Genomic DNA, 19,567 nt, shown 5'->3' with positions numbered 1-19,567 from the left:
TTGAAATTGCCTTTTTGGGACAAAACACTGCAAACACCACTTTATTATGTTGATATAGAATAAGCCTTACTTTAGTTTTTTTTTTGGTTCTTAATGTATGCTAGTTTTAAGTAGATTAGGCATGTATATTTCTGATTATTTAGATAAGTTCTTCATTTTTTTGATATTATATTTTGTAAATCGTAAACCTGTAGGTAATTGTAGTATTTTTTCCAAATAAAGATAAATAAGCAACTTTACGGATTGGAGGTAGTAAAAAAAATATATCTGACGTTTCCACTCGTTCCATTAATATCCCTTACTCGCTTTTCTACTTCCTCAGATCTCGAAGCCAAAAGAGTTCTCTTCGAGTTCTGAGGATACTTAAAACAATTCACTTCTCAGTGTGTATATGCTTTTACAACATGATCCCAGAAAATTTACGTGTAAATGTTTGTGTGGTAAAGGTTATTATAACATAAATAATTTTCTTAATGATACCACAGACTGGGAATGAAACGAACACCCTCACGGTATTTAATTATTAGTAGTTAGTAGTAGTTTATTTTACGATATTACATAATTATAACGTAACTAAAAAAAAGCCTTTGCACCCATTCTTCTCAGATCTGAGGCATACTATTTGGAATGGGTGGCAGTTATTGACGTTTTGTATGTGATTTTAAATCCTATTTTTTTATTAAAAATATTTGAATATCAATAATGTAAAGTCAATATCCCATATTGATTAAAAAGTGGGGCAATTTTACATCAATCCTAATTTTCGTAGATCTTTGATCGTTGAATGATCTAATACGTTAACTCAATACACGACGTGAAAATCAAAAAAAAAGAAGAAAAGAACAAGAAGAAAAAAAATAACTGTTAATTTAATAAATAAACTGTTAAATAATCTACCCAATAATTAAAATAAAAATAAGCTCACACGTAAAAAAAATTGCCTGTTTCTTCTAGAATCGAATAGATTATTTCTCCAACTAATCAAAAGAGAATTCTGAGTATTATGGACAATTAAATGTATTAAGTTGACTATAAAGGTGAAGATCTTGTAATCCCACCATAGCTATTAATTTATTGCAAGACTTGTGAAGCAACGAAGAGTAGAAATCATTTATCTTTAAACTAAGGTCTGATCGACCTGTCACTTCTCAAGGCTCCATAACTGGGTTACACTCCTATTATTGTATCATTTTGATATTAAGCACTTCTGTTGATACACTATAAATTACAAGTCAAACAAAGTAGTTTCTTGTTTACGTTTTATTTGTTTCATTATGATGAAACCATAGAGTAAGTTTTGAAGTGAAAACTTCTATTTATGTATCTACTACATAACATAATGAGTATCCTACTATGCGTTACAATTCTTTAAAACATATTTTATTTAAATGTGCAATACTCGTGGTAACTAATGAAAATACTGTTAAAATCTTATTTTATTATTATATCAACATTGTTCATACTTAAATGTCCAGATTTGCCGTTGACTCCGGTCTTCGTGTCGTTAATATTGTGGATTCAAATTCAAATATTTTTGTTCAAAATAGGATTTAAAATCACTTATTGAACGTCAAAAAACTACCACTCATCCCAAATAGTATGCCTCAGACTTTAGAAGAACGGGCGCAAGAAACTCAACGGGTTTTTTTTCTTAATTTAGTTACAATATAGTATTTATTTAGGGCACATAGTTCGACGGACAGATGGCCGTTTGGGCAGTAAAGTACTCGAATTTCGACCACGTACCGGAAGACGCAGTGTTGGTAGGCCCCCACAAGATGGACCGACGATCTGATCAAGATCGCTGGAATACGTTGGATGAGGGTAGCGTAGGATCGATTGTCGTGGAAATCTTTGGGGGAGGCCTTTGTCCAGCAATGGACTTCTTCCGGCTGATGATGATGTTGATGATAATATTTAGTATAGTAGTATGTAGGATGGGAGATATATCGATAAAACGAAGATGTACACACTGATCGGTTTATACCGTAACTAAATTATTTTTATTAATGTCTCCCATGCAGGTAGTGCTGGCTCCCAGATATTCAACGAATGGCGCCAGGATGTCTCCATGACAGGGCTGGGACCCCCCTTCGATACAGCTTTCTACAACGTTAAGATGTCTGTCACCACGGACCTGCATGAGATCATCCGGACTGTGAGTCTACAACAGAGATTATCAAATTTATAACACAATATTATCTAAGCACGAAATGCGAGCAAGCGCTCGAATCGAGCAGACAATTGTTTCTAATGAATGCGTATCCTCTTTATTGCTCGTAATTTTCAAATTTGGATCATCATTTTACTAGCCGTATACGTAGACATTTGTTTGTAATGAATGCATATCCTCTTTATTGTTCGTTTTTTTTTTGCAAATGGGTTTATTTGTGTAACTTGCAGCGTCGCACAGTACATCTGGGCGTGTGCCTGCCCCGCTCGTGCGGTCGGCGACAGGTCGGCGGGTTGGTAGCTGCGGCTCGCGCACCGCTGCTGCGGCACCAGGTGCTGGCCGTGCGCTCGCCGGAGCACGGGAACTACTCCTATATCCTGGACCCCACCTTCCAGATACTCCTGTGAGTACACGCTGTCTAACACGCCTCGCTCTTAATCATACCACATGCAATCCTCGTCGGAGTTAAGTATAAGGCAAAGTTCATGGATCATATAATATAAAAATGGATTGTGTGGTTCTATGAAACCAGGGTAAAAGTGAAATATTTTTTTTCACATTATTAACTAAATTATTTTGGAATAATATACTATTAAGGGTATACAAATCACTTTTTTTAATTGTTTTTTTTAAATAATTTTCTCTTAATTTATCAGTGCATGCTTACGTAGTAGAGTTTACGCTAGAGGTTTATAATTCAAAATACTAACAGCCGTTTTCAATAACGTATCTCTATTTATGGATACATTGCTCTCACCGTTTAATGAGAAGATCTTATATATCCATAGTTATTGTCCAATGGTTTATGTCGATATGTTATTGAAATGTAAGTAAGCGTAAAAGGATAGATTTGTCTACCTCTAGTAAGTTAAACTAAGGTAAGATATAGTAGGTAAGATAGCTTATTGAAAACAGCCGTAAGACGCCAAGCATGGCTGTCTGTTAACGAAGTACGACAAAATCCGTTACTACTCCGTTAGGGATGTTCATCTCTCACACACGAGTTTTTGTCTATACGAAAGTATATGGTTAAAACCACGGACGAGTAAGAAAAGAAGGACTCCGCGCCGTGATGCTAAGAGTGTGTGCGGTTACGGGGGATACTAGTTACACAATTTTTTCTCCCCTAAATAATCATATATGGCTACAAATACTTATAAAGTATCGTTTTTACACTTTTTCACAACGCACGACGGCATTTTTAATATATTTTATTGAGACGCAACTGATCTGTCACAGACGATGACAATTCTCATAATGGCCGCCTATCGGCCTGTATTAGTGTGTGCGTGGGGCTATATATTTACACCTCAATCGGCTTGTTTTGGTGCTATACTGTTATTTAAGGTGACACGGAGTCCTTATTTTTTTACTAGTCCGTGGGTTAAAAAAAAACTTTCAGAATGAAGTAGATACAACCAGCTACTTTTAGTTTATTTAATTTAATATCATTCTCTATCATCACAGTGGAGTGTGCTGCGTTGTGGCCACGCTGCTTATCACCGCCACGGTGTACGACATGCAGATAGCCAAAGAGGTGCGCGCGCGCCGCCGACGAGTTAACAATATGGCCGCAGCCGAAAGTGGAGCCGGCCTAGACGCCATTACTGTATCCAAAGGTAACACTATATTGTAAAGGAGATCAATAAAGTGGACTTGTCTACTGGAAGTATATTAATTAAAACCGATCTCCCGATAGTAACTACGATAGTAGCTTACCTACTAACGGCCGTTCCCAATATTCAGTCTATCGCTTACTTGAGATAAAAATCGTAACCATCGTTGAATTTTCTGTCCCAATAAACTCATCGACGGTAACTCACCTTATCCGTACACGCTGTCTGTCAATGGGACGACGTATAGCTTACCAGCGCTATCGCTGGTAAAAAAACTTCTATAAGTTTGTATGGAAATTGCAATTCACGCGTTCCAATATAAGGCGATAAGAATGATGTATCGGGTATATTGGGACAGCTTCAGATTATTGACAGCTAATTACTGATAGTAGAAGGTAGTAATTTGTCTCTATCTATAGATACTATATTGGGAATGGCCTAGGAAGTAACCTTCTCTACTTGTGAGGAAATTATCTTGTGTGGTTTTGATACTGAGTGTTCTGGACTTATTCTATGTTTATTTTGTAATGTTTAATTAATGATTTAAGACTTCTCTTGATTTTGTGCTGTTATCTGGTAATAAACATTTATTGGTTTTCTGCAGTGTCGACTTGAGAAAATTCAACTTTAACTGCCTGTGAGAAAAAATACTCCTTTCTCAAGACAGGGAGAATGTTTGGCCATGGGACTCATTTATCGTAGTGCAAAAGAAGCTTTTCGATATAATTTTTTATTTATTTATTTTTATAAAAAATGTATAATGATATAATTTACATAGGCGGCAAATTAAAGTTTTTTCAATATGTGATGATATTACGTGAAGCAATAAATTAAGTTTGAAAACAAAATTTATGAACGATGCAGGACTCAAACCCGCGACCTCTTGGGTTCGGTGCGAGCGCTCTTCCACTGACCCAACCGTTCGAGTGACGTATCGTTGAAAAATCTTGTATGTCTTGTTCAACTCTCAGGTTGTGGCTTCATCTACAGGATCTACTTTACAGTTATAGCCTGTTCAATTTGGCAAATCCCAGAAGTGAGGGTTATCACTTTAAACAATAACAAATTGTTTAGATAAATAATTAAGAGTTTCTTGCGCCACTTCTTCTGTCTCAGAGCGCCATTTCCGAAGCGATAGTAGTGTCTAATATATTAGAAATGACATCAAAAAGAATTCTAAAGGAATAAACTTTTATGGCTTTTAAGTGAAAAAATTTACACTATTAATGTTTCAGGTAAATCTCTATACAGCGTGAACAACAATATCGCGATAAACAGCAATAACTCAGAAGAGAGCTTGACGGCCGAGACCTCTTCCACAGACGAGGAAATCAAACTCAGTGAGTGTCTTATAATTACGCGTAAATAATTTATACGTATAGATAGAGCCTCTTGCTTGTGAATGCGAATGCATGACAACAGGTTTATTACTTTAGTGTGCATGACGGCTATGTCTTACACTCGCGATACGTCCGGTTGCTGAAAATAAAGGCTAACTGTTAACCGCAATATTTTTCCGATGTACTTACAGCTGTCTTAGTCTATCTAGATGTATAAATTATCTAAGATATATGTAGTTAGTAAATATATAGCGTTATTTTTTGTCATAATCAATTTTTATACAAAGAGGAAAAGATAAATGATTTTACTCGATTAGTTCTAAATGTTTCAAGATATCAAATAATTATACAAAACTAATGTATTAATATTAATAATTTAGTCTGCCAAAGATTAGCCGACTGTAATGTTACTCGTTTGCTCACGAGTGGAACAACTAATCTTTACTATGTAGCACTACAGCCGGACACGTCCGCACGCAACCAATAGCCGATTAGAACTGGCCTTCTGCTTTTTTTTTTTTTTTTGCGCCCAAGCAAGGGAATGGGCTACCCTCCGGGATAACGACGGGAGGGAGGTGGTGAATGCTCATGCATACCAACGCAGCCTAAGTCTGCGTTGGTTATGTGGGACTCACGTGAAACCTAGGTGCCTACCCACTAAACACCACCTGCAGTTGGCTTTGGGCAGGTGCCCTCTAAGCCTTCATCGAAGGCGACCTTCTCATGGGGAGAGAGAGGCGCAAGCGGCACTCCCTATGGAGTTTCCGCTGGGATATGGCCTTCTGCTATACTGTGCATTCGTTATATAGCACTCAACGTGTCACGGTTAATGTCACTGTCGATGTCGTGACAGTGACAATTATAGTTAACACATACTCTGTTAAGACTAGATGTCAGTACACTACACCGACAATATGCTTCTTTTTTTAACCGTCAATGTCAACCCAATCAAACACAACTGACTTCAATTATTGACAGTGACACTGACTTTCACTGCATAACTGACTTATAATCACAGAGTAGGTTACCTTTGTATATATTAGTAAATAATCATTTTGAACGTGTTTCACGACCTATATGCAGCATCAAAAGTTGATAAAATACTTTATGAAACATGTATGACTTTCAGTAATCGTAATAGATTTGAAACAATACAGAGATATAGTTTACTATAGGTTCACTCACATTGTAGGTATACAAGGCGTCCCACGGCTATCCCACATGGTGGGAAAGTACTTTAAAGATTTTTATATAAGTGCCTGATTGAACCGGGAATCAAACATGATATTGTCAGTTGTATATCCTTACGGAATGTCAACTATAATTTTTCTGAAAAGAAATTTAATGACAAATTTTAAAATTCTTTTATTTCTGACGATATGGTATCCAGCAAAAAATGAGCCTAATGTTGAAGCCGGTGTGATAAACCTATTTTAACCGACTTCAAAAAAGGAGGAGGTTCTCAATTCGTCGGTATGTTTTTTTATATTTGTTACCTGAGAACTTTCGATTGGGGGAACCGATTTTGATAATGCTTTTCTTATTTGAAAGTTGTTTACCACCGTCGGGTTCCGAAAGTCGGTGTCAGCCAAGGTGTAACTACATACATAGGTGAGATGTGTTTGTACGTAGTGAGGCGAGAGCGCGGGCGCTGCAGGAGGACACCGATTTCAAAAATAACAATAATCGTAACTAGATTATTAGATTAATTAATTAGATCGTATAAAAAATTACTCAATCATTTTTATACTTTTTAGTGCATATTATTAACTAGTGTTTTTGAAGTCGGTTGTATTTTTGAGGAATTTTTTTTGCTCGTGTAGCGGGTGGGATTCTCGGTTGAATCAGATAATTATGAAAATGCAGTTATTTGTACGCAGTTTAAAATATGCACCTTGTCCTCGTGAACAGGGGTGTTTATGAGTCGTGTTATGTTGCGTTGTATTATTATATTAATGTAAAGATAGGAATGGTTGCATTTCCAGGCGTGTGGTCGGAACTGTTGCTGTCGTTCTCAATGAAGGCCAACATCCTCCAGATCCTGGACCAGTCGGTCGGCGCGGATACCGTGCCAGTCGTGCACGGCTTACGGACTCTCTCTATGGTGTGGGTGATATTCGGACACACCTGTATAGTGGTTTTCAAGGTACATATAAAACTTAGACACACTTCACTTTGCCACTCAAGCAACAATATAAGATTACAACAAAATCTTGGTAATTGACTATAACCGTAATAAACCTATAACCGTATTATATATAACCTACAAACTTAAATAAACATCTGGATCTGTGGCAGTCTTCCACAGGATGGTTTTCAAGGAATTTTCTTCCACGTAGAACAAAGCTGTGGGAGGAGCTTCCTTGTGTGGTGTTTCTGAGACGATACGACATGGCTACCTTAAAAAATAGCGCGTACACTAAATAATAAACGTCAATTATGTCACTTTATACTGCATTGATGAGTTTCTTGCCACTTCTTCGTAAAAAGAAAAAAACACTTTTGGCGCTCATATGTTTCATTTCCTTGACATAGATGAATAAAGTGATTTCGATTTGATTTGATATCTTAATCCAGACGTTGGAAGAGGTGGGACTGCATAAGTTCAAATTGAAATTTAGTTTAGTATGAAACGTGCAGTGATTCGACATAAGTTGGAAATAGTAGACTATTAATTTAGAAATTACAGTATGGCAATTGGCGATAAAGTATATCCGGCAAAATTTGACAGCGATCAGTTGCTTAAAACGTAGTGGATTTCGCCTATTTTCTTTTTTTATAAGATTATAGCCGTCATCTGTCAGTCAATCAATTGCTGCACGTTTCATACAATCGAGTGAATCGCTTTTTGCTTAGAGATTTTCGCTAGGCTGTATCAATCTAGCATTTACTCCATTAACGACAACATGGTTAGCACTACACATTCAGTCTTTTTATCAATTGGATACATTTTGCTTACAGTACGCTGACAACACGGCCCTAAGAGCAATTCTGGAGAAGAGTTTCTGGTTCCAGCTCATCATCAGCGCTGTATACAGTGTTGATACGTTCTTCTGTCTTGGGTAAGGAATTTTTTGAATAACAAGTGACAATATGGTTAACATGATACTACATTCGTAACACTAAAGGAATTACGAGCGTATATATCTTACTGGCAACATTGCGCAAGAGAGTTCATTCAACAGCTTAGTTTTACATGGAAGAAATTTCATTGACAACCGCACTGTGGAGGAAAGCAATACATCCAAGTGAAAAGTATTTTATTTGGGTCTTGTTGCGTATTCTGATTCTGGCATTCAGCGGCAGTAATCACTTTAAATACCTCCTCCTTTATTGTCCCAGTGTAACATGCTATAGAAGACTCTAAGAAAATTCAAGGATTCAAATATTTTAAAATATTGTCCGGGGAATTTATTTGTTGTAAATGAATTATTGGTGAATTTGGAAAGTTACATTATTATTACCTATCGATATTTGATTTTGCGTTATTGGGTGTAATGCAGTGCACTCAAGTATTTCTTCTTCTATCACAGAGGTATGCTGGTTACGTTTCTGTACTTCCGCACTAACGCTAAGGGCAAACTGGATCGGCTGACCAAAGGTCGAAGAAAAGTCACAGCTGGTCTGCTGCAGTTTCTCGGACTGATCGGATACAGATTTGCCAGGTACCTACACATATATTAATAGTTATCAATAAGAAACTAGAGAGGCGAACTTGTGTGCCAGAGCCAGGAACTCCAAAAAGGGCCTGACACTTGAGAATCGGGTGAACATCCTGATAACATTTCTAGTCTAGCTTTGTGATGAAAGTTTTAAGAATTTCATTTTACATATTATACAAGGAAAGTTGTGACTGCAGGAATAACAAACAGGCTATTTAATTAATATTTTTTTGTCACGAAATCACTGATTCTAGGTGGTTGTTCGATTACGTAAAGCTTAGAACACCTGATTACTTGTCATTTACACAAGTTTGAAGTACCTTAGTAGGCTGTTTCAATACTGCCGGACAAAGTTTTTAAATTAAGATTTAGTTATATATTGTAGGTTATAAAATATTATTGGGTGTAGATTGACGACGCCGTATCTCTTCATGTTGGGCGTCGTGGAGGTAACCATGAAATGGTTCGCGCACAACTCGATATTCGAACCACCAGCCATGGACCACGAGACCTGCCCCAAATACTGGTGGAGGAACTTGCTCTACATCAACACGCTCTTCCCAGTCGACCAGATGGTAAGATTTACAGTTGTTGCAAAGTTTAATTAAGTTTCTACAGATTATAATGATAATACAAATAAATAGCATGCTGCTAGAATTTCAATTCCGCCATAATCAATTCGGAAAAGAAACAATAACTAGTTATACAGTTTTACAATTTCTATATAGCATTTTATGGAATTATATTTCAATTTATATCTGTCTTTTCAAATCAGCAAATTAATACAATCTCATGTTTACAGTGCATGTTGTGGAGTTGGTATCTGTCGGACGATACTCAGTTCTACGCGGTCAGCGCGATCCTACTAATACTAGCCACGAGGTAATATCATTCCAGTAGCCTGTAGACTCTTGAAATATCAATGAAAAATTTCCTTTTCAACGTTTTATACATAAGGTTTTTTTGTGAAAACTATTCAAACTGCTGATATATTTCAAAGTTCATAATTAGAGTCTATGTAGACGATAATATAACGAATTCAAAGTACGAAAAATAATGTGTTAAGTTCACATAGCCAGCTATTTCCGAAATGAATTCAAGTAAAACACAACCAATGGCTTGCACCTTTACAAGGTTGCTTATTCTGCTAGCTAAATTCTAATAGCTAACTAAGGTAGCTAATGTAAACGTTTCGGATGTTTATAGTGACTATGTCATTAATTTTATGAGCCTAAAAATAGCGTCTGTCTTCTTGTGATCATACGTGAACATTCCAGTCACTTCAAACTGTCAGTAATACTGACGGGCGTGTTCTTCGTGTCGTCTCTCTTTACAACGGGCTACGTGTCATGGAGCAGCGAGCACATCCCCAACAGCGAGGACCCCTTCACCCAGTTTGACAAGATTTACGACAAGCCCTGGACGCGCCTGGGACCCTATCTCGTCGGGATGGTCACCGGGTGGATTCTTTTCAAAACTAATTTGAAGATAAGAATGAACAGGGTAATAATACTTTGCACTTGTAAATAAAAGAGTATTGCAAGATAATCATCTCTTCCCACGCATATAGCTTTATTTCTTGTTTCTAAAAATATTTATATTAATTTATCATTAATTAAATCACAAAATAAACATGGCAAAGAAGGGATTCCTATATATTCATTTGTATCTAATTTGTAATGGTTAATTTAATAATCTAATTCACTAATGGAATATATACACGTACAATAATAAAGGAAAGCTGGCTACTCTCGAAAACCTGTTTAATAAGGTGTGTTAATAATATTTTTATGCTGGTTCCCAGGTGTGGACGTGTGTGGGCTGGATATGCTGCACGGGCATGTTGCTGTTCCTGATTTTCGGTCTGTATCGTTCAGAGCTGAGTGTAGCGTCAGCCGCCGTGTACAGCGCGGTCTCTCACTCGCTGTGGGCCGCTGCCATTGGCTGGATCATCATCGCCTGCTCTACGGGGCATGGAGGTACCTACCTCATCTTTCATTAGAGGAGTAGTTGAGCTCTTTTGGAGTTCGTCTGTACTTTGATTATTGAGAAGTCTAACGCCGATTAAGTCAAACTCCTGATATTAATATATTAAGTAAAAGTAGAATGTCGTCTAGATAGAAGTTATGCTAGCTTTTCTACATAATAATATGATATCATCAGCTTATTGTACTTAATTTCTAGGCTGGCTCCATGCACTACTATCGGCGCCCGTCTTGTATCCCTTCTCTCGTGTGACATACTGCGCGTACCTCGTGCATCCTGTTGTACTGCGAGTTGTTGCAATGCATCTCACACATCCAATACACTTGGGTGAAATGCTGGTTGTAAGTATCCTTAAAATTCGCAGGTTGATTCAATGGTCTTCAAAAATATTTAATGGAACCCACTGATACTTAGGTTTTGGTTAGTGGCCCTGCCTACTGAGTTATAGATCCCGGGTTCGAATCCCGGTAGACCCAATCATTTATATGATGAATATGAATGTTTGTTTCCGAGTCATAGATGTTTATTTGTATTTATTTATGTTTAAATAAGTATATTGAATTGAATATATCGTTGTCTTGTACCCATAGTACAGGCTATAAGATAATTTGTGTAAGAGTGTGTCAATATTATTATTATTTTGTAAGATACCGTAATTTGTACCTAAAAATACAATTACACGCGGTTAGCTTAATTGATTGCCAACGGGCTAAAGTGTAGTGTTAGATAATGCTAATAATTTTCTTTGCCCTTTGTGTAAAATTTTCGTTCTTGATTGTATTCACAAATAAACTTTATGACTTTTTAACTTTATACTTATTCTTCCTAACAATAATTGTATTGAGTGAATTTCTTTGTGTTTTCACAGTACAGTATTTCACTGTTACATCTTTTTACAGTTCGTGTTGTTCCTGGGACTGACTGTGATATCATACTTCTTGGCGTTTTTGATCTCTGTGGCCTTCGAGGCACCAATCGTGACAATGCTCAAAATTGTTTCACCGCAGAAGAAACCACACAGAGTATAGCCATAGAAAAAGTACAATCCGTTAATATAATATTTCAGTATGCTTTAAACATTATAAAGACTGTTAAAATGGGACTTTACAATGAAGTTTTGGATGATAATTACAGTCATAACATTTTGGTTAGGATTAATATGAGTATATAAGTTAAAAAAATACACTTATCAGCACGTTAAGTATTACATACTGATAGTAAACTTAAATAATTTGGGATTATTTTCACTGTAATTTAGAAGGTTGGTAAACACCAAAATTAACAGAAGGAAATTATATGTTGTCTTAGCTGTTTAGGTAGTTAACCTGTTTTATGCAAACAATGTACAGTAATAAATTATATGATAGTTCAATTATCTTCAAAAATAGTTGAGTACAAATATATAGTACAAAATGTTATATTAGATCATACAACTAAGACCAACAATCATAATCCTTTTGAATTCCTTAAATATTTGTATAAAGCGGGTGTCAGTTTCAGCACCGGATTCATGTTTATTGCTCCATACAATATAACTTATCAAATTGTGTGATGTGAGTAGTATTAGTAAAGTAAACGAATTAATTATTAGAATATTGTAATAGTTTTTATACAACTCAATTAGTTATAAATAATGTAAATATAATATTATCTCACCATGTAAATATAATGTACATATATTGTAGTCTATAAGTTTTGTATTTTTTTTAAATAAAACTATAATATTATATTACACTTAAACTTTTATTTTTAATATTTACAAAAACAATTAACATTACGTACAACTTATATTATATCATTTAGTAATAATTAAATAAATAAATTAACGATAAATTACGCTCGGCGGGGTATCCTGCTATTAAAATGAATACAAATCATTTCGCTCAAAAATAAATTTTAAAATTTTTTTTTTGTATAAAAATTAACAAATAACTAAACCAAAGAGTATAATAATAGGGAAAAGAGAGCCCTCTCTCCGTATTATGAGCTGTCTATTTGAACACTAGCGCCATCTGGAGGTTGGCCCCGAAAATAACTGTATATAAGCTCGAAATTATAAAATTAATTTTTAATGTTGTGACGCAATTAAATAACTAACTCTACTTTTTAATTTGGTATTGCAATTTTTTACCATGTTGAAATTGCGCGTAGAGTTAGTTATTTAATTTTGCCACAACATAGAACATAAAGGATAGATTTAATAGGTGTAAATATGCAAAATGGACACGAGAGCTACATACATGCGCAAACGCTAGAAGTAGCCGCCATTTTATGACCACTGACACAAATAAAGAAAAGTTGAAAGGTTTCGAAGCGAGTGACAGCTGACAAAGCTTTCATTTTCGGGCCAACTAACAGATGGCACTACAGTCTTCTGAAAACGTCACTTTAAGACGTCTGTCCCACCCCTGAACGACCCATATAACCTGTGCTAGATTTATGATTGCATAACGTACTTATATGCAATTCGTGACCGGTAAACTTTTTAAATATAGAGGGATTTCAAAAAAGTCGGTATTTCATTAGTTGGTTTAGCCTTGTTTGGTCCAGACAATCAGGTGATCCCCATAACTACCTACTTTACAGTTTCATGCTACTCCTTTTTTAATATAAACTAAAAATATATTGAATAATAAAAGCTTATTTAAATGTCCTTATACAAGAACTGCCAAAAACGTAGGTATATTTTACATATCTATATGTACAATATGTTCTTAAATTTTGAATGTACATATAACGAATAATAACTAATTTATTTTAACCAATGGCGATATGTACAAAGTGATAACAATGACAGTAAATAAATATTGACACATTAATTAACATAACATAGATACCTATTTTAAATTATGCTAGTTTCACGCCATTCAATGTAAAAAACAAATTTTACTTAAAAAAAGATGTTAAGCACAACAATATCATTTCAACGAATACTTTTCGTAATTTGAAAACTTAACCGAGATTTCTTATGTGGCATCAAGGTGGAGTAAAGGGGTAAAAGAGAGTAAGTATAAAATAATACAGTCCCTCTCTCCATTAATCTTATTTCGGTAAAAATTATCACTTTTACCAGATCAAGGCTTAAAACTTAAAAGATTCACCACGAGGGAATTTTTTTAGCGATTCCTACGAAGCTGGAGTTGGTAAACACAAACCTGAGTCATACATAAAAGAGTTTCGAGAAAAGATAATCAAAGTACCTAGTATAATCCTTAAAATATAATTAATTAACAATTTGTTATGTTATTAAAGTGATAACCCTCATTTCTAGTATTAAAACACAAATAAAATTTAAAAACAAAATTTTCAAACGATGCGGGACTCGAACCCACGACCTCTAGCGTTCCGTGCCAGTGCCCTGCCAACTGAGCTAACCGTTCGAGTGACGTATCGTCATAAAATCTTGTATGCTTTGTTCTACTCTCAGGTTCGAGTCCCGCATCGTTCATAACATTTTGTTTTCAAACTGTCAGTCTTTAAGAATATTACGGCTGTTACATAGTTTGTATGTATAAATGTTACTTCACTACGGTTGCGTCCCAACTCTATAGGCTACTCTGCATTGTCTCTGTCTTACTGTCAAGGTGTCTGAGAACAGTTGGTAATTTTAGTCTATTACTTTAAATAGACTGAAGTATTAAATAACTCTTTCATTTAAATGATTTGAATAAAATGTTGAATGTAAACAAAATGAAGGAGACGTTTAAAGTGAGTTTTATACAACTTTTCGCACGCATATTTGTTTGCGCCCAGTTGTCCCATGTGAAGGTACTTTACAAAAAAGTTAAGAATATGTTTTTGAAACAATTTGTAATGTTTTTAAAGTGATAAACCCTCGCTTCTGGAATTAATTACACAAATAAAACAGAACATTTTGTTTTCATATTTGCAAGAGCGACATCTCAAGTCAATTTCTTATATGCAAATATAGAGGTTGAGCAGGTTATGAACTGTAAAGTAGATCCTGTAGATGAGGCCACAACCTGAGAGTTGAACAAAGCATACAAGATTTCATAAATGATACGCCACTCGAACGGTTGGCTCAGTTGGAAAGAGCGCTCGCACGGAACGCGAGAGGTCACGGGTTCGAGTCCCGCATCGTTCATAAAATTTTGTTTTCAGTTTTATTTTTGTATGTTTTTTATGATAAAATAGAGTTGTTTATCGATAAGCGAGGTCAGAGAGGCGTCTTAAGAAGGAGCACGCCGGCATCTCGACGAGCAGAGCGAGTAGCAACGCTGAGGCGAGAGTCAGCAGCGTGGCACCAGCAAAGTAAAACCACTGCAATAGATTAACCTGTCTTTTAAAATTGATTCCAGCAGTGATGTATCAGCGTCGCATTAAGCCCTGTCGACATAACCTTGGTTGGACCGTAATTCGTACCATTTATATTATTTTTCCCAACATGCATGGAAATATTATCATTATTTTCTAAGAAAGAACACGCGAATTATTGTATTCTCGGACAAAGAAAATCAAATCCATTGCAGGAGAGTTTTTTGAATTTGGAACATTAAAACGCTCCTGCAATGTTGTATGAAACGGCCTGCTGGGGTTATTAAATACTCTTTGATCGGATCTCTTCTGTCATTCTTGGCATACCTTAGTCTCTTTGCGTTTGCCTGTCGGCACAGATGATTAAGAAAAATTTACGGCAAAGCTGAAAATTTGTCTTGATTTGTTATTAACATACCTACTTAATAAATATAAATTTAATAATAATTAAAATGATTTTCAACGATTCATAGAGTGAAATGGAGATTTATTGTTCTCCATCAGTTTTAAGATCAGAAGCCAAATTGGCAATGGAAAACCTGCTGGCTGACTGCTGATGACGAAGTCAAAAGAAAAATACATGAAAGTATATGAAAATTTTATGAGTTGGAAAAAAAAGTGACCATTTTTTCCGAAACAGTATTTTTGCCGTATTTTAATGAGATTGCTAAAACTAAAAAGCCTACATTATAGGCAATTTATTCCATGTTGAAATTCATATCAGTTCATCTTAAAAACGGCATAATCTTGAAAAATTATGGCAATTTAACTACTTTTAATTTATATTATATATAAAAACAGTGTTTTTTTTCCCTGCATTCATTTGAGAAAAGCACTATTTATGCCTCGGCGGGAAACGGCAATGCCTGTCTCGTATTCAGTGTAGTCCTGGCCTACGGCTCGGCCTTCAAACTCATACTCGACCTGCAATTGCCCATCTCCCGGCCTTTGCAATAATGTACTATTAAGTTCCTGTATCCCCTGGCTGGGGCAGAGGGCATCCACAGTGCATCTCCATCGCGATCGGTCCTGAGCATCTCTCTTAATTTCACTCCAGGTCTTTCCGAAGTCTTTCGCTTCGTCGATGTCAGTCCGCCGCCAGGTTTGCTTTCGTACCATAGATTTAGAATATACTAGCGTTTATACTACCTGACAGCCCAGTAATGCGTGACTATTTATATTTGTCTAAATTTGAGTTAGCTAGTGGTTTAATATTCAAAACACTAAAGTGCTAATGCCAAGCATGGCTGACTGTTTGCGACTTCTCAATCAAAATAGGTTACAGTAAAAATAGATTTGGTTGTTAGGTTTTTTTTAATCCTGAGCGGCACTGCATTGTAATAGGCGTACAAATATTCATCCGCTGAACGTCCTGCTCGTCTCGTTCCTCAATGTCATACAAAAACATAAGTTCTGTCTGTTCTCAAAGACTCACCAAGCAAGCGAAATGCGAGCACAACTCCTTGTCGATGGCAAGCAGTAGAGTCCTGGTGACAGGTCCGTGCAGCAGGAAGGCGCAGTAACACAGTCGGCTGAACCCAGCTGAGAGCTTACTGTCCACAATACGACGGGATGAATCTGGAACATACATACCATTTCATACAAACTGTTGCCCGTTAACAGACTGTTTCACGAGATCATACATACACTAGTGAGAAAACATATATTAAAAAAAAATAAGCAGATTAGTGTTTACTGAAACAGCCTAAGTACCATAGAGTTAGTAGAATAAACTAGACGTCCTGGAAGCCCTGAAATGAGTAACCAATTTTGATTTGTCAATGTGTGCGTTCGCTAGTGGCTTAACCCTTAATTAGGCGCATGGGGTCAAAACAATTTCTAATCAAAAATAATGTTTAATTTAATTAATGTTTGAGTGTTTAGACTACGACAGCGCTCTTTCTAGCTTCCTACCTCCCCGGGTAAATCAGCTGAGAACAGACTAGCAACCCCTACGAACACGTCGCTGTTCTCTTGGGTGCTTATCCCATGCGACAGTCAAGACAAAGAAATGGTAAGTTTTAATTTTTGGGTTGTTACAATAATTTAGTTAATTTGACTAATTATAGTGTAAATTTGTTTTGCATAATGTAATTAATGTATTTTTTCTCTTTAAGTTGTCATTATGAACCACGAAAGACAAATACGGCAATGGCTGTAAGAGTTGTCGGATGAAGAGCAAGATATCGCGGGTTCTATCTCGTAAGATGAAATTGCAAATGATATTCTTGTGGCCATGAATCGGTAACTGAGATCCAAGAGTCTGAAAATAGCCAAAATGTTTCTGGATCATTGGAGGGTAACTGTTTTCTATCTAAACATAGTCAAGGAAATGGACCAAAAGTGAGATGATCTAAAGTACCGAATAGTGCCAAAGGAGGTGTCGACTGAAATGATCAACCATGCCCTAAGGTCCAAAATCACGAGAAGGACTTAAAGACCATAGACAATATTTTATCATCTTCTTCGAACACTCAAAGCGAACAATGACAACCTGTCAGTTAGATAAAAAAAAATATTTCAAGAGTTATTTGTTGAATATCAAGCTCCAGTTGTGGCTTCTGGTGGTCTTGAATTAAAATATCTTGTTTCACAAAAGGACTGTATTACGTAATTAATATATATAACATGTAAGTTAATATAATGCTATCGTTAATGCATGTGCGCGCGGGTCAAGTTCTTAAGGCGACTGGTTCCGCCGTCGGCCTCGGTGCGAGCGCCGCTCCGCCACGAACGCAAGCCCCCACTCTCGCCGATGAGACAACAGGAACACTATTAGAAGTTGTTTGATGTTTTCAATTATTTAAAATGAAAGTTATATTTTTAGTATGATTTATATAAGCCATTTAATTATTTTTGATAAAACAAATTTTATTGTATTAGTTTCTTCTACTCCATTTTTATTCATAGCTTTGGGGTCAGATATGACCCCATGCGACTATATGTGTGATTTTCTTAATGCGCCTAATTAACCACTATAAATTCTATAGATAGGGTTATAGGAGGACACGTTATTGTTACAGAACGGAATGGTAAAAGGCTGTTTATGTCTTGAAGACCGAATGGAAACTCTAAGATGAATATCCGAAAAGAGGGTAGTAGAAATTGTGTCATCGAGTATTTTGAATAAAGTCGTTAGGCCATGCAATTTGCGGCGACTCTCGAGGCTTAATAACTTAAGTAAGATAGCCTTTCGTCATATTATGTAGTCAGCTCCCTTTTTAGACCAAACCTGATCCTTAAACCTCGTCAATACGTGTAGAAGAGGTCTTTGAATAACCTCATGCATATCAGTATATGAACTATATTGAGGTGACTAGGCAACGGAGGCGTACTGGAGTTCGCTGTGTTTATGTCTGTCTTAGTACCAAATTTTTTATCACCACCAAATAAATCACTGTCAATCAACAACAACAATTCGTAACTGTAGAAGCTTACAGTTGTCACAACAGCAGAATTGATACAGGCCAACCAAAATACCGACAAAGCTCCTGTGATTCCTCTGGTGTTGTAAGATTAGATAGTTCTCTTAGCGGCGGTAACTTGTGAAGCGAAGCTGTGTGCCAGCGGACAGTGTGGTACCAATAATTAAACGAGTATATAAAATTATAAAAGTATTTCATTAATTCAAAGTTAATAGAAAAAAAAAGGATTGTGTGGTTTTATGAAACCACGCTAAAAATGAAACTTTCTTTCACATTATAGACATGTAACTTAAAAATTTTTGGAATAATATTCCATTAAGGTTAAAAAAACCGCTTTATCAATCTTAATTTTATACTTGGAAAATTGGAATCATAATGGGAAACTATAGGCGCTGCCCGACCGTCACGAGACATGCAACACACAGACGAAAAAGTTTGAGACGATGAGTTTCACTTTAAAAATCGGCAGTTGTAGAGACTGCCGATAAAAGTGAAAACTTAGAATTTTTAGTATTAAAATTTGAAATTTCATTATGATTTCAATTATATACTAATCAAACAAAAACGCGACCCCATAAGATTTTCCCCTATCAAAAAGTGCCCAAGAACGCTAAAGCCCGGCTAAACTAGTTTTCACTTCAAAAAATCTAAAACATAAGCAGATTCAGATTGTTAAAATACTCACAAGTGTACTTGGTGGCACAGACTACAACCGGCCAGATCAAAGCCATCGGCCACGACAGATGCAGCCAGGCTGCCATCCAGCCAGCATCCAGCCAGGGCACCACGCTCGACACCACGAGGATGGAAGCAGAGGAGATCCACAGCCCTACTGATGATGTCTGTTGGAGTAGCTATTGGTTATTTATTGTTACACATAAATAGAAATGTGGAAACATATATCCCACTTTTTGTATTGTGAAACAAATTTTCGAGATTAATTAAGATATTTTACTTATTTTTAAATTTAAAGAAACTGCTTGCTAGCGGGCTCTATAAATGTGCAATCTATAATTGTTACTTTATAATTTAAAAATAAAATAATAAATTTCAAAATGACTGCAAGCTTTAGTGACTGTTGAAGGACTAT

The 19,567-nt window shown here is 36.0% G+C and overlaps 1 protein-coding gene across 2 annotated transcripts in view; it reads left to right on the top strand.

Moving 5' to 3' along the window:
* Nucleotides 1-12,509, top strand: part of LOC126964493 (nose resistant to fluoxetine protein 6-like) — a 52,263-nt gene extending 39,754 nt beyond the window's left edge. The window contains exons 3-15 of one of the 2 annotated variants that reach the window (XM_050807650.1): nucleotides 2,025-2,158; nucleotides 2,404-2,576; nucleotides 3,641-3,792; nucleotides 5,025-5,129; nucleotides 7,115-7,275; nucleotides 8,091-8,191; nucleotides 8,663-8,794; nucleotides 9,201-9,366; nucleotides 9,594-9,673; nucleotides 10,069-10,294; nucleotides 10,596-10,770; nucleotides 10,976-11,118; nucleotides 11,677-12,509. In XM_050807650.1, coding sequence (XP_050663607.1) covers nucleotides 2,025-2,158; nucleotides 2,404-2,576; nucleotides 3,641-3,792; nucleotides 5,025-5,129; nucleotides 7,115-7,275; nucleotides 8,091-8,191; nucleotides 8,663-8,794; nucleotides 9,201-9,366; nucleotides 9,594-9,673; nucleotides 10,069-10,294; nucleotides 10,596-10,770; nucleotides 10,976-11,118; nucleotides 11,677-11,805 — 1,877 coding nt within the window. In that variant the 3' untranslated portion in view covers nucleotides 11,806-12,509. Of the gene's footprint in view, nucleotides 1-2,024; nucleotides 2,159-2,403; nucleotides 2,577-3,640; nucleotides 3,793-5,024; nucleotides 5,130-7,096; nucleotides 7,276-8,090; nucleotides 8,192-8,662; nucleotides 8,795-9,200; nucleotides 9,367-9,593; nucleotides 9,674-10,068; nucleotides 10,295-10,595; nucleotides 10,771-10,975; nucleotides 11,119-11,676 lie in introns of both variants that reach the window. The other variant, XM_050807649.1, reaches the window with a different exon arrangement.
* The last annotated feature ends 7,058 nt before the right edge of the window (nucleotides 12,510-19,567 follow it).

The sequence above is a fragment of the Leptidea sinapis genome, chromosome 5 (assembly GCF_905404315.1).
Source record: "Leptidea sinapis chromosome 5, ilLepSina1.1, whole genome shotgun sequence".
In the NCBI taxonomy this organism is placed as follows: domain Eukaryota; kingdom Metazoa; phylum Arthropoda; class Insecta; order Lepidoptera; family Pieridae; genus Leptidea; species Leptidea sinapis.
The sequence above is the reverse complement of the archived record's forward strand: the minus strand, read 5'-3'. Positions and strand labels throughout refer to the sequence as shown.